This window comes from Chiloscyllium punctatum, chromosome 12 (assembly GCF_047496795.1).
Source record: "Chiloscyllium punctatum isolate Juve2018m chromosome 12, sChiPun1.3, whole genome shotgun sequence".
In the NCBI taxonomy this organism is placed as follows: Eukaryota; Metazoa; Chordata; class Chondrichthyes; order Orectolobiformes; family Hemiscylliidae; genus Chiloscyllium; species Chiloscyllium punctatum.
Genome location: NC_092750.1, coordinates 28536886 through 28551797, shown reverse-complemented (window position 1 = coordinate 28551797; position 14912 = coordinate 28536886). Strand labels below are relative to the sequence as shown.

Below are 14912 nucleotides of genomic sequence, written 5' to 3'. Positions count from 1 at the left end.
GAGAAAAATTGATTAGCATATAAGTGGGAGGACATTGCTCCAATATGACACCAAGTATCTTTTCATGCATTTAATACAACACCACATCTGTTCAGTCATTTTATCTTTCTCCAAAACATTGTGTAATGCACGTTCTCAGAGGTAGACCTTCTAAACATTATTAATTGTGTTAGATTTCTATCTACAATGAATATAATTTAAAACTGAAGAGATTTTGATCATTGGAATCTCTTTTGGGGTAGAAGTGACCTGTACAAGAAGGACGGATTGCACCTAAATTGGAAAGGGACTAATATACTGGCAGGGAGATTAGCTAGAGCTGCTTGGGAGGATTTAAACTAGTAAGGTGGGGTGTGGGACACTGGGAGGTAGTGAAGAAAGAGATCTCTCTGAGACTGGTACAGTTGAGAACAGAGAGTCATACAGTCAGGGACAAGGTAGGACTAATAAATTAAACTGCATTTATTTCAATGCAAGGGGCCTAACAGGGAAGGCAGATGAACTCCGGGCATGATTAGGAACATGGGACTGGGATATCATAGCAATTACAGAAACATGGCTCAGAGATGGGCAGGACTGGCAGCTTAATGTTCCAGAATACAAATGCAACAAGAAGGATAGAAAGGGACGCAAGAAAGGAGGGGGAGTGGCGTATTTGATAAGGGATAGCATTACAGCTGTACTGAGGGAGGATATTCCTGGAAATACACCCAGGGGAGTTATTTTGGTAGACCTGACAAATAAGAAAGGAATGATCACCTTATTGGGATTGTATTATAGACCCTCTAATAGTCACAGGGAAATTGAGAAACAAACTTGTAAGGAGGTCTCAGCTATCTGTAAGAATACTAAGGTGGTTATGGTAGGGGACTTTAACTTTCCAGACATAGACTGGGATTGCCATAGTGTTAAGGGTTTGGATGGAGAGGAATTTCTTAAGTGCGTACAAGACAATTTTCTGATTCAGTATGTGGATGTACCTACTAGAGAAGGTACAAAACTTGACCTACTCTTGGGAAATAAGACAGGGCAGGTGACTGAGGTGTCAGTGTGGGAGCACTTTGGGGCCAGCGACCATAATTCCATGAGATTTAAAATAGTGATGGAAAAGGATAGACCAGATCGAAAAGTTGAAGTTCTAAATTGGAGAAAGGCTAATTTTGGTGGTATTTGGCAAGAACTTTCAAAAGCTGATTGGGGGCAGATGTTCGCAGGTAAAGGGACGTTTGGAAAATGGGAAGCCTTCAGGAATGAGATAACGAGAATCCAGAGAAAGTATATTCCTGTTAGGGAGAAAGGAAAGGCTGGTATGTATAGGGAATGCTGGATGATTAAAGAAATTGAGGGTTTGGTTAAGAAAAAGAAGCATATGTAAGGTATAGACAGGATAGATCGAGTGAATCCTTGGAAGTGTATAAAGGAAGTAGGAGTATACTTAAGAGGGAAATCAGGAGGGGAAAAAGGGGACATGAGATAGCTTTGGCAAATAGAATTAAGGAGAATCCAAAGGGCTTTTTACAAATACATTAAGGACAAAAGGGTAATTAGGGAGAGAATAGGGCCCCTCAAGGATCAGCCTTTGTGTGGAGCTGCAGAAAATGGGGTAGATACTAAATGAGTATTTTGCATCAGTATTTACTGTGGAAAAGGATATGGAAGGTATAGACTGGAGGGAAATAGATGGTGACATCTTGAAAAATGTCCATATTACAGAGGAGGAAGTGCTGGATGTTTTAACTGTTAAAAGTGGATAAATCCCCAGAACCTGATCAGGTGTATCCAAGACCTCTGTGGGAACCTGGAGAAGTGATTGCTGGGCCTCTTGCTGAGATATTTGTATCATCGATAGTCACAGGTGAGGTGCCAGAAGACTGGAGGTTGGCTAACGTGGTGCCACTGTTTAAGAAGGGTGGTAAGGACACGCCAGGGATCTATAGACCAGTGCACCTGATGTCAGTGGTGGGCAAGTTGTTGGAGGGAATCCTGAGGGACAGGATGTACATGTATTTGGAAAGGCAAGGACTGATTAGGGATAATCAACATGGCTTTGTGCATGGGGAAATAATGTCTCACAAACTTAATCAGGTTTTTTGAAGACTTAACAAAGAGGATCGATGAGGGCAGAGCGGTCGATGTAACGTATATAGACTTCATAAGGTGTTCGACAAGGTTCCCCATGAAAGACTGGTTAGCAAGGTTCAATCTCACGGAATACAGGGAGAACTAGCCATTTGGATACACACCTGCCTCAAAGGTAGAAGACAGAGGGTGGTGGTGGAGAGTTGTTTTTCAGACTGGAGTCATGTGACCAGTGGAGTGCCGCAAGGATCAGTGCTGGGTCCACTACATTTTCTCATTTACCTAAATGATTTGGATGTGAGCACAAGAGGTACAGTTAGTAAGTTTGCAGATGACACCAAAATTGGAGGTGTAGCGGACAGCAAAGAAGGTTACCTCAAATTACAATGGGATCTTGATCAGATGGGCCAATGGGCTGAGAAGTGGCAGATGGAGTTCAATTCAGATAAATGTGAGGTGCTGCATTTTGGGAAAGCAAATCTTAGCAGGATTTATACACTTAATGGTAAGGTCCTAGGGAGTGTTGCTGAACAAAGAAACCTTCGAGTGCAGGTTCATAGCTCCTTGAAAGTGATGCAGGTAGATAGGATAGTGAAGAAGGTGGTTGGTATACTTTCCTTTATTGGTTAGAGTATTGAGTACAGTAGTTGGGAGGTCGTGTTGTGGCTGTACAGGACATTGGTTAAGCCACTGTTGGAATATTGCGTGCAATTCTGGTATTCCTATCGGAAGGATGTTGTGAAACTTGAAAGGGTTCAGAATAGATGTACAAGGGTGTTGCCAGGGTTGGAGGATTTGAGCTATAGGGAGAGGCTGAATAGGCTGGGGCTGTTTTCCCTGGAGCATCGGAGGCTGAGGGGTCACCTTATATAAGTTCACAAAATCATGAGGAGCATGGATAGGCTAAATAGACAAAGTCTTTTCCCTGGGGTCGGGGAGTCCAGAACTAGAGGGCATAGGTTTATGGTGAGAGGGGAAAGATATAAAAGAGACTTAAGGTGCAACGTTTTCTCACAAAGGGTGGTAAGTGTATGGAATGAGCTGCCAAAGGAAGTGGTGGAGGCTGGTACAATTGCAACATTTAAAAGGCATTTGGATGGGTATATGAATAGGAAGGGTTTGGAGCGATATGGGCCGGGTGCTGGTATGTGGGACAAGATTGGGTTGGGATATCTGGCCGACATGGATTAGTATGGACTGAAGGGTCTGTTTCCATGCTGTACATCTCTATGACTCTATCTACTTACACGTGAAGAGCTCTCTATGGCTATGCACGATAGCTGAGAATCCCCCACCTGACTGTCAGCAATTCTGAAAAATAGTGTGCATTGTCAAAAGTTGAAACAATTGCATAATGTCATTGCAAACATTGCTATTAAAACTTCCCGTTCTGCAGCTTTCAAATCTTTCAATTCTGCCCTTTAGGTTGATTTGAAGAACATTTGTGTCTTAATTCTCATAATGATTTCTCATGCCTGCAATATGTACCCAATAATGGCAACTTCAGATCTGTAGTGCCATTGCTCTCATCAAGTGGGATGGTTTAAAAACAGAGGTTAAATGTTTTAATAAACGTTGAACAGTCTTATACTCTTTACTCTTGAGGAATGGGTGCAGGAGTGGGCCACTTGGCACATCAAGCCTGCTTTGTCATTTAATGAGCATGGCTGACCCTTGATCTAAACTCCATTTTCTATATCCTCTGGAGTCAAAAATCTATTAATTTCTGCCTTGAATATGCTCAACAACTAAGCCCCTGGGGTAGAGAATTCCAAAGATTTGCAACTACTTTAAATGAAAGAAATTCTCATCTCAGTCCAAAAGAGTAATTTAATCATCCTGATATAATGTTCCCTCTTTTTCACAGATTTACTCTGTCAAGCCACCTTCGAATTTTACACTATTTAATTGGATCAATTTTGATCCTTCTAAATCTGAAGAGATTTAAGTTCATCTGATTTGATCTCTGCACAGATCAACCGCAACATTCCACGTGTTTTGGAGAATTTCCGGTGATTTTTCTCTAAGACAAGTATTATATGTCTTTCCTTCGATAAGGAGACCAAAATTATACAAAGCACTATGTCAGACAAATATTGCTTATCATAATGTTCACCCCTTTAATATGTCACACTTGGTCCCTTCACCAATGTCTTTATGTAACTTCTTTATTCCTACTCCCTGATTACTGTCCTATGGTATCCTATGTCCATGCTGTAATCATCTCAAACCTTTAGCATGTGCAACAATACCTTTTATGTTAAACTTTATTAAACACCTTTTTGAAAATTCAAATATACTGCATCCATTGTTTTCTTTTCATTTACCCTTCTCGTTACATCCTCAATGATTTTTAATAGATTTGTCAAATATTGTTTCTTAAAAAAAACAATGTTGATTCTACCAATTCAAACAATTTTCCACAGTATGCCCTTAATTTATTCCAACAGTTCTATCTTGAGAAATATTGGGCTAACTGGCTTTTTATTTGCCATTTTCTCTCTCCCTCCATTCGAGAATAGTAATGCTTCTTTTGCTGTCTTCTAATTAATGACACTTTTACAGAACTAAGCAATTTTGGGAGATCTCAGCTAATGCACTTATTACTTCTGCAGGCTTTTGTTTTACTCCTGGGAATTAGGCATTAAGAGCTTTGTTGGTATTAACAGTTCCATAAGTTTCTCCAGTACCTTTTGCACCACTGATAATTATAAATTCCTCATTCTAGTTAGATTGTCGATTCACAGTATTTGTTTCTATTTGTCTTCTGCTGTGAAGAAAACATAGCATGTTTATTTAACATCTTTACTAATGCCATGATAATTTCTCCTACCTCGGCCTCCACCTTCACCTTTTTCTAATCTCCCCCTGTGGGTTGTGGAGGTTCTTACAAGCTGCTTTTTCAAAATAAAGTCATAGGGGTCTGGGGCAAGGAAAAAGGCCCTTTTGGCCTATTCAGTCTGCATTAGTCAAAATAACCTAACTATTCTAATCTCATTTTCTAGCACTTGACTCATATGCCATATGCCTTTGTATTGCAAGTGCGCATCTAAATAGTTGGAGTCATAGAGATGTACAGCACAGAAACAGACCCCTCGGTCCAACTCGACCATGCCGATCAGATATCCCAATCCAATTTAGTCCCACCTTTTATATCTTTCCCCTCTCACCCTAAACCCATGCCCTCTAGTTCTGGATTCCCCCCACCCCACGGAAGAGACTTTGTCTATTTATCCTATCCGTGCCTCTCATGAATTTGTGAACCTCTGTAAGGTCACCCCTCAACCTCTGACATTCCAGGGAAAACAGGCCTAATCTATTCAACCTCTCCCTATAGCTTAAGTCCTCCAACCCTGACAATATCCTTGTAAATCTTTTCTGAACCCTTTCAAGTTTCACAACATAACAGTGGCCTAATCAATGTCCTGTACAGCCACATGAACTCCCAACTCCTGGACTCAATATTGTGACCAATAAAGGAAAGCATACCAAATGCCGCCTTAACTATCCTATCGACCTGCGACTCCACTTTCAAGGAGCTATGAACCTGCACTCCAAGGTCTCTTTGTTCAGCGACACTCCCTAGGACTTCACCATTAAGTGTATAAGTCCTGCTAAGATTTGCTTTCCCAAAATGCATTACATCGCATTTATCTAAATTAAACTCCATCTGCCATTTTTCAGCCCATTGGCCCATCTGATCAAGATCTGTTGTAATCTGAGGTAACCTTCTTCGCTGTCCACTACACCTTCAATGATCACTGTCTAAAGTCTTTCAGCTCAGGTTCAGAGATGGACTGGATCCTGTGTAAAACCCCTTTGCTTTTATGTCTGACATAATGAATCTTTCAAATATTAACTGCAATTGGAGAAGAGCAGAGCAATAGTAATTGGGGACTCGATAGTTCGGGGCACAGATAGGCGGTTTTGTGGAGGCGAGAGAGACTCACGTTTGGTATGTTGCCTCCCAAGTGCAAGGGTATGTGATGTCTCTGATCGTGTTTTCCAGGTCCTTAAGGGGGAGTGGGAGCAGCCCGAAGTCGTGGTCCACATTGGCACCAATGACATAGGTAGGAGGAGGGCTGAGGATGTTAGGCAGGCTTTCAGGGAGCTAGGTTGGAAGCTCAGAGTTAGAACGAACAGAGTTGTCTCTGGTTTGTTACCCGTGCCACGTGATAGAGAGTCGAGGAATAGGGAAAGAGAACAGTTAAATGCGTGGCTACAGGGATGGTGCGGGAGGGAGGGATTCCGGTATTTGGATAACTGGGGTTCTTTCTGGGGAAGACCTCTATAAACAGGATGGTCTACACCTGAACCTGAGGGGCACCAGTATCCTTGGCGGGAGATTTGCTAGTGCTCTTGAGGGGGCTTTAAACTAACTCTGCAGGGGCATGGGAACCTAGACTGTAGCTTTAGGGTGCAGGACCTGGAGTGTAGGGAGGTTAGGAACATGGCATCAATCTCAAAGGAGGGTGCCTGTAAACAGGAAAGTGGCTTGAAGTGTGTATACTTCAATGCAAGAAGTATACGAAATAAGGTAGGTGAACTTGCAGCGTGGGTTGGTACCTGGGACTTCGATGTTGTCGCTATTACGGAGTCATGGGTACAGCAGAGACAGGAATGGCTATTGCAGGTTCCAGGGTTTAAATGTTTTAGTAGGGTCAGAAGTGGGGGTAAAAGAGGGGGAGGTGTGGCATTGCTTGTCAAAGAGATAATTACAGCGGTGGAAAGGACAATGGATGAAGACTCGCCATCTGAGGTAGTTTGGGCTGAGGTTAGGAATAGGAAAGGTGAGGTCACCCTGTTAGGAGTCTTTTACAGGCTTCCTAATAGTCCTAGAAATGTAGAAGAAAGGATTGTGAGGATGATTCAGGAGAAGAGTGAAAGTAATAGGGTGGTTGTTATGGGGGACTTTAACTTTCCTGATATTGATTGGGACAGCTGTAGCTCAAGTTCGTTAGATGGGTCGGTGTTTGTCCAATGTGTGCAGGAGGGTTTCCTGACACAATATGTAGATAGGCCAACAAGAGGTGAGGCCATACTGGATTTGGTTCTGGATTTAGAGGTAGGTGAGCACTTTGGGGACAGTGACCATAATTTGGTGACTTTTACTTTAGTGATGGAGAGATAAGTGTGCACTGCAGGGTAAGAGTTACAGCTGGGGGCAGGGAAATTATGATGCGGTGAGGCATGACTTAGGATGCGTGGCTTGGAAAAGCAGGCTTCAAGGCAAGTGCGTAATTGATATGTGGAGCTTGTTCAAGGAGCAACTATTGAGTGTCCTTGATAAGTATGTACCTGTCAGGCAGGGAGGAAAGGGTCGTGTGAGGGAGGCGTGGTTTAATAAGGAATTGGAATCCCTTGTTAAATGGAAGAGGGCGGCCTATGTAAAGATGAGGTGTGAAGGTTTAATTGGGGCAATTGAGAGTTATAAGGTAGCCAGGAAGGACCTGAAGAGAGAGCTAAGAGAAGCAAGGAGGGGACATGAAAGGTCCTTAGTTGGTAGTATTAGGGAAAAACCTAAGGCTTTCGATAGGTATGTCAGGAATAAAAGAATGACTAGGGTCGGAATAGGTCCAGTCAAGGATAGTAGTGAGAAGTTGCGTGTGGAGGCTGAAGAGATTGGGGAGACACTGAATGAATACTTTTTGCCAGTGTTCACTCAGGAACAAGACATTGTGACTCAGTATTCACATCGGCAACAATTAAGTAGAATGGATGGCTTTGAGGTATGTAGGGAAGAGGTCCGGGGAATACTGGAAAGGGTGAAAATAGATAAGTCCCCTGGGCCTGATGGCATTTATCCTAGGATTCTCTGGGAAGCAAGGGAGGAGATTGCAGAGCCATTGGCCTTGATTTTTATGTCCTCGTTGTCTACAGGAATAGTGCCAGAAGACTGGAGGCTAGCAAATGTGGTTCCCTTGTTCAAGAAGGGGAGTCGGGATAACCCTAGTAACTATAGGCTGGTGAGTTTCACTTCTGTTGTGAGCAAAGTCTTAGAATTGTAAGGGATAGGATTTATGAACATCTGGATAGGAATAATGTGATCAAGGATAGTCAGCATGGTTTTGTGAAGGGCAGGTCGTGCCTCACAAACCTTATTGAATTCTTTGAGAAAGTTACTAAGGAGGTGGACGAGGGGAAAGTGGTAGATGTGGTGTATATGGATTTTAGTAAAGCATTTGATAAGGTTCCCCATGGTAGGCTACTGCAAAAAATACAGAGGTATGGCATTGAGGGTGAGTTGGAGGTTTGGATTAGGAATTGGCTGGCTGGAAGAAGACAGAGGGTAGTAGTTGATGGTAAAGGTTCATCTTGGAGTGCCGTTACTAGCGGTGTTCCGCAAGGATCTGTTTTGGGACCATTGCTGTTTGTCATTTTTATAAATGACCTGGAGGAGGGGTTAGAAGGTTGGGTGAGCAAGTTTGCGGATGATACAAAAGTCGGAGGAGTTGTTGACAGTGAGGAAGAATGTGGCAGGTTACAGCGGGATATAGATAAGCTGCAGAACTGGGCAGAAAGGTGGCAAATGGAGTTCAATGTAGCTAAGTGTGAGGTGATTCACTTTGGTAAGAGTAACAAAAAGATGGGGTACTGGGCTAATGGTCGGATACTTGGTAGTGTGGATGAGCAGAGAGATCTTGGTGTCCATGTACACAGATCTTTGAAATTTGCCACCCAGGTAAATAGTGCGGTGAAGAAGGCATATGGCGTACTGGCTTTTATTGGTAGAGGAATTGAGTTCCGGAGTCCTGAGGTCATGTTGCAGTTGTATAAGACTCTGGTGCGGCCTCATCTGGAGTATTGTGTGCAGTTTTGGTCGCCATACTATAGGAAGGATGTGGAGGCACTGGAACGGGTGCAGAGGAGGTTTACCAGGATGTTGCCTGGTATGGTAGGAAGATCGTATGAGGAAAGGCTGAGGCACTTGGGGCTGTTCTCATTGGAGAAAAGAAGATTTAGGGGTGACTTGATAGAGGTGTACAAGATGATTAGGGGTTTAGATAGGGTTGATAGTGAGAACCTTTTTCCACATATGGAGTCAGCTATTACAAGGGGGCATAGCTTTAAATTAAGGGGTGGTAGGTATAGGACAGATGTTAGGGGTAGATTCTTTACTCAGCGGGTTGTGAGTTCATGGAATGCCCTGCCAGTAGCAGTGGTGGACTCTCCCTCTTTATGGGCATTTAAGCGGGCATTGGATGATAGTGGGCCAGTGTAGGTTAGGTGGGCTTGAATCGGCGCAACATCGGGCCAAAGGGCCTGTACTGCGCTGTATTCTTCTATGTTCTAATTGTTAGTGATATTGGAAGGAAACAATTTGGTTGGTACCTTATGTAATGTCAACTTTATTCAAAAAACTAAGTATTTTACATGACCAAAGTTATTTTGGAAAAGTAGTCTGGAGCTGGGGGTCACAGTCACAATGAAGGTTGCACATTTGGGACTGAGATGAAAAGAAGTTTTCTTATCAGTCAGAGGCTCATAAATCTTCAAAGTTTTGTGATTGCTCAGTCATTGAATATATCTTAGCATCCAAAAACTTATCACCCTTTGACTAAGGGAGGCGAGGAATATGCAGATAGCGTGAGACAGTGAAGAAATTGTAGAAAATCAGTCATGATCTTGTTGAATGGCAGAACTTAAAAGAGGCTTAAAGGGCCTCATTACCGCATTCTATTCTAATTTCTAATTTTCTTTTACGAAAATGCAAAAACAAATCACACCAAAGATTTTGGCAGGTCGTCCTAAACTTCTAATATTATCGTGGAATCTGATGGCAAAGAATCTTTAGTGCACAGCCATCTTTAGTCATAATCGCCAGGTCGTAACACTCAATGTCGTCATCATGTAAGCAATGAGGCAGCCTGAAGATCATAAAATCTGATCATTGTCAACATGTAGGGAAATTAACGTTAAACTAGGAAAGCAGAGTATTTACATGGAACTAAGTTCACATTTGGTGAGGAAATCCTTTGCCTGCTCCCCCTTTCTCATGAAGTTTCTTTTCTGACACACTTTCCTCCAGGGCAGGACCACTTGACTCCTTCGTTTCGTGCACTTTCACACCTTTACATCGATTGCTGGAGGCCCCATGTCATTGTAAAATTTTGGTTGTTTTTTTTAAATAAATAGGATTTTAAATCATGAACTGAGCTTGTAAGAACAGCAACTATCAGGAACAAGAGTAGGCCATTCAGCCACTCATCACTTTGAGCTTGTTCCACTGTTCAGTAAGATCATCTTACCTATCCCAAATAACCCTTTACTATGTTGTTTCACAAAAATCTAACTCTACCTTCAAAACATTCAAAAACTCTGCTTCCACAACCTTCTCAACCCTTTGATTTTTTTTTGTCTCATTTCTGTTTTAAATTAGCAACCCCTGATTTTTAAAGATACTCCCATAAGAAACCTCTTCTCCACATGTACCCTGTCAAGACTCCTCAAGATTGTGTATATTTCAATCAAGTTGCCTCTTGTGAATACAAGCCTAAGCTGTCCAACCTTTCCTTATTTGACAACCCACCCATTCCAGGTATTCTTCTGTAAACCTCTGAACTGCCTCCAATGGAGTTACATCCTTTCTTAAATTAAGGTTACCAATACTCTTGAGTAAAGTCTCACTGGTGCCCGATATAACTGAAGCATAACCTCCACACTTTCTATTCAATACCCTTTGCAATAAATAATGGCATTCGATTAGCTTTCTTAATTACTTTCTGTACCTGCATACTAAATTTGTGCAACTCATGCACAAGGGCACCCAACTTTGCAAACTCTCACCACTTCGATAAAGTGCTTGTTTTGTTCTTCCTGCCGAAATGTACACATTGCAAAAGATACACTGTCAATCTTGGAGAAATCTTAGTTCTAACATTTGTAGTCACAGGAATTATAAATGTATTAACTGGTTTTACTTAAGTGTGCCTGTGGCATCATTACCTGAAGGCAGGTAGAATAATTTGGAGGAGATCCTGACCTAAACCCAAACTCCTCTAGCTAGTCCTTATTCTCCTAGATTAATCATTATCTATTCCTTTGTCGAATTGTTGTTCTCTCTCTCCTTGGGCTCCAACTCCATCTACATACTCCTTAGCACCCACCCATCCTAGATGCCATCAGTTCTGAGGAAAGGTCACTGGACCCGAAACATTAACTAATTTCTCTCCACTGACGCTGCCAGACCTGCTGAACTTTTCCAGCAATTTATATATTTGTCCCAGGGCTTACAAGTACAGGTCAACTGTTCCTTTTGGAGGTTTTTGTCTGGTTCCTGACCTCCTTCTGGTGTCTTGTCTGTGTTCTGATGGTCTTGTGAAGTGAATTTGGGGCAGCATATAAGGACCAGGAGAATCAACATTTTGGGCATGAGGGATGAAGCTTGTGGGCCAAGTGGCTGAGAGATAATGTGTGTGTGTGTGTGTGTGTGTGTTGTGGGGGGGGGGGGGGGGGGGGAGGAGTTGCTGGGGGGAAGTTGCTGAGAGTGCAATAGGTAGATGAAGGTGGGGGTGAAGGTGATAGGTCAGAGAGGAGGGTAGAATGGATAGGTGGGAAGGAAGATGGACAGGTCAAGAAGATGATGCTGAGTTGGAAAGTTGGACCTGGGATAAGGTTGGGGGGGGGGGGGGGGGGAGAGAGGGGAAATGAGGAAACTCGTGAAATCCACATTGATGCCATGGGGTTAGAGGGTCCAGAGGCAGAAGATGAGGGGTTCTTTCTCCAGGTGTTGGATGGTAAGGGTTTGGCAATGGAGGAGGCCCAGGACCTGCACGTCCTTGGGGGAGGAAACCGGAGTACCCGGAGGAAACCGGAGGAAACCCATGCAGACGTGGGGAGAATGTGCAAACTCCACACCGACAGTCGCCCCAGGGGCTGGAATCGAACCTGAGACCCTGGTGCTGTGAGGCAGCTGTGCTAACCGTGTATACGGCTTGAGGCCTGTATGACTGGCAGGAGAAGTTTGCAAATTTCCTTTGTGTGAGGTTTTACAGTGATACCCTCAGAAAGAACAGGATGGTTTTGGTGACTATTTGCTGACACTGAGTTAACCCACATGTACCTTGTGGCCTGAGGGCCTGAGTCCCCGGTTGGCAAGCGGCTGCCCCCTAGCGGCAGGGCGGTCCCGGCCTTTATGACGTCAACCCCGCGCGACGGTCGCTGCGGGCTGAGAGGTCAGAGGTCACAGGCCAGGCGGCAGTTTGAGGGCAGGATGAACGCAGCGCTGTCATTCCGTGTGTCCGTCTGCCGCCTGCTCTCGGCCTCACGCTTACGGGAGTGTGGCGGCACCGGGAGGCTGCTCCCTATCTACCGTCATCGCCGCGGCTTCAGGTCTGGTGGCCGGAGCCTGGCTTACGCCAAGGAACTGCTTCTGGGGAAGATCAACCAGGTTGGTGACCGGGGAGGGATGCTCGGGGGTTGGGGAGAGTTGAGGGTGTTGGGGGGGGGGGGGGTCGGGCGAAGGAGACGAGGGTGTTGGGGGGGGGGGTCGGGCGAAGGAGATGAGGGTGTTGGGGGGGGGGGGTCGGGCGAAGGAGATGAGGGTGTTGGGGGGGGGGTCGGGCGAAGGAGATGAGGGTGTTGGGGGGGGGGGTCGGGCGAAGGAGATGAGGGTGTTGGGGGGGGGGTCGGGCGAAGGAGATGAGGGTGTTGGGGGGGGGGGTCGGGCGAAGGAGATGAGGGTGTTGGGGGGGGGTCGGGCGAAGGAGATGAGGGTGTTGGGGGGGGGGTCGGGCGAAGGAGATGAGGGTGTTGGGGGGGGGGGTCGGGCGAAGGAGATGAGGGTGTTGGGGGGGGGTCGGGCGAAGGAGATGAGGGTGTTGGGGGGGGGGTCGGGCGAAGGAGAGGAGGGTGTTGGGGGGGGGGTCGGGCGAAGGAGAGGAGGGTGTTGGGGGGGGGTCGGGCGAAGGAGAGGAGGGTGTTGGGGGGGGGTCGGGCGAAGGAGAGGAGGGTGTTGGGGGGGGGTCGGGCGAAGGAGAGGAGGGTGTTGGGGGGGGGTCGGGCGAAGGAGAGGAGGGTGTTGGGGGGGGGTCGGGCGAAGGAGAGGAGGGTGTTGGGGGGGGGGTCGGGCGAAGGAGATGAGGGTGTTGGGGGGGGGGTCGGGCGAAGGAGATGAGGGTGTTGGGGGGGGGGTCGGGCGAAGGAGATGAGGGTGTTGGGGGGGGGTCGGGCGAAGGAGATGAGGGTGTTGGGGGGGGGGTCGGGCGAAGGAGATGAGGGTGTTGGGGGGGGGGTCGGGCGAAGGAGATGAGGGTGTTGGGGGGGGCGAAGGAGATGAGGGTGTTGGGGGGGGGGGTCGGGCGAAGGAGATGAGGGTGTTGGGGGGGGGGGGGGTCGGGCGAAGGAGATGAGGGTGTTGAGGGGCGGGGGGTGTTTCACAGCACTGATTTGAATTACAAATTCAGAGAGCTGGTGCAGATTACAAAGGACTGAATTGCTGTCCCCTGGCCTGTAATAATTCTTTACACACTTGAATGGTGTCCCAGAATTGGAAAATTGCAAATGGGTCTCTCTGTTGTTTACAGAGATGGGAAGGGGAAATAAGCCAAGAATTGATAGATCCCATATTGTATTAGATCTTCTGAAAGGACATTGCTAGAACCTAGGTGCTCCCTATAAACGTTTCTGTTGTATTGTGTGTTTGATATCAAGTAGTTTTGAGATGTAGCCACTGTTACAATACAGGAAATAGCAAACAATTTGCAAAATCAATGTGATAGCAATAACATAAGGAGTAAAGATAGCATAATGATTATATCATCTATCTTAAGGATATTGGTTGCAGGATAACTATTGCCCAGGACACCAGAAGTGCTTTTAGGATAGTACGATGGGATGTGGCTTCTATATATTGACCTTTAACATAGTAAGACATTAGAAAATGCTTCATGTGAGCATTATTAAACAAGGTATGGTATTGAATCAAATAATATTCAAGATTGCGTAATGCTAGGTGATTGAGGTTTATGGAATTTCTTAAAGGAGGAAAAAGATTATTACAGTGGGGAAGTGTGGAGAGAGAATTTCAAAGCTTTACAGTCTGAGCAATCAAAGCCACTGCTATGTCAAGAACCTGAGATCTGAGGGACTACAACTGGAAGACCACATGTATCTGAGGGTTGTTGACTGGAGGAGATTATAGAGGTAGGGAGAGGCAAGACCTTGAGAGCAGGATGAGTTTTCCAAGTGGGCTGTTCTTATCTAACAGTTGGGCAAAAGTGAGGACTGCAGATGCTGGAAACCAGAGTTTAGATCAGAGTGGTGCTGGAAAGCACAGCAGGTCAGGCAGCATCCGAGGAGCAGGAAAATCGACGTCTCTGGCAAAAGCGCTTCATCAGGAATGAGGTGAGGAGCCTCCAGGGTGGAGAGTTAAATGAGGGTGGGCTGGGGCTGGGTAGAAGGTAGCAAAGTGTACAATAGGTGAATGGGGGTGGGGATGGAGGTGATAGGTCAGAGGGGAGGGTGGTGTGGATAGGTGGGAAGGGAGATTGGCAGGTAGGACAGGTCATGTGGACAGTGCTGAGCTGGAAGGTTGGAACTGAGGTAAAGTGGGAGGAGGGGAAATGTGGAAACTGTTGAAGTCCACATTGATGCCCTGGGGTTGAAGTGTTCTGAGGCATTCTTCCTCCAGGCGTCAGGTGGTGAGGGAGTGGCGGTGGAGGAGGTCCAGGACCTGCATGTCCTAGGCAGAGTGGGAGGGGGAGTTGAAATGTTGGGCCACAGGGCGGTGGGGTTGATTGGTGCGGGTGTCCCGGAGATGTTCCCTGAAGTGCTCTGCGAGGAGGCGTCCAGTCTCCCCAATGTTACAGTTGGTCTAGGTTAGCAAGCATGAG

At 45.7% G+C, this 14912-nt stretch overlaps 1 protein-coding gene across 1 annotated transcript in view; it reads left to right on the top strand.

The window, feature by feature from the left end:
* Positions 1–12249: 12249 nt before the first annotated feature.
* The window catches only part of acad9 (acyl-CoA dehydrogenase family, member 9), a 50964-nt gene continuing 48301 nt past the window's right edge, over positions 12250–14912 (top strand). Inside the window, exon 1 of the mRNA XM_072582211.1 lies at positions 12250–12469. Coding sequence (XP_072438312.1) covers positions 12293–12469 — 177 coding nt within the window. The 5' untranslated portion in view covers positions 12250–12292. The remainder of the gene's footprint in view (positions 12470–14912) is intronic.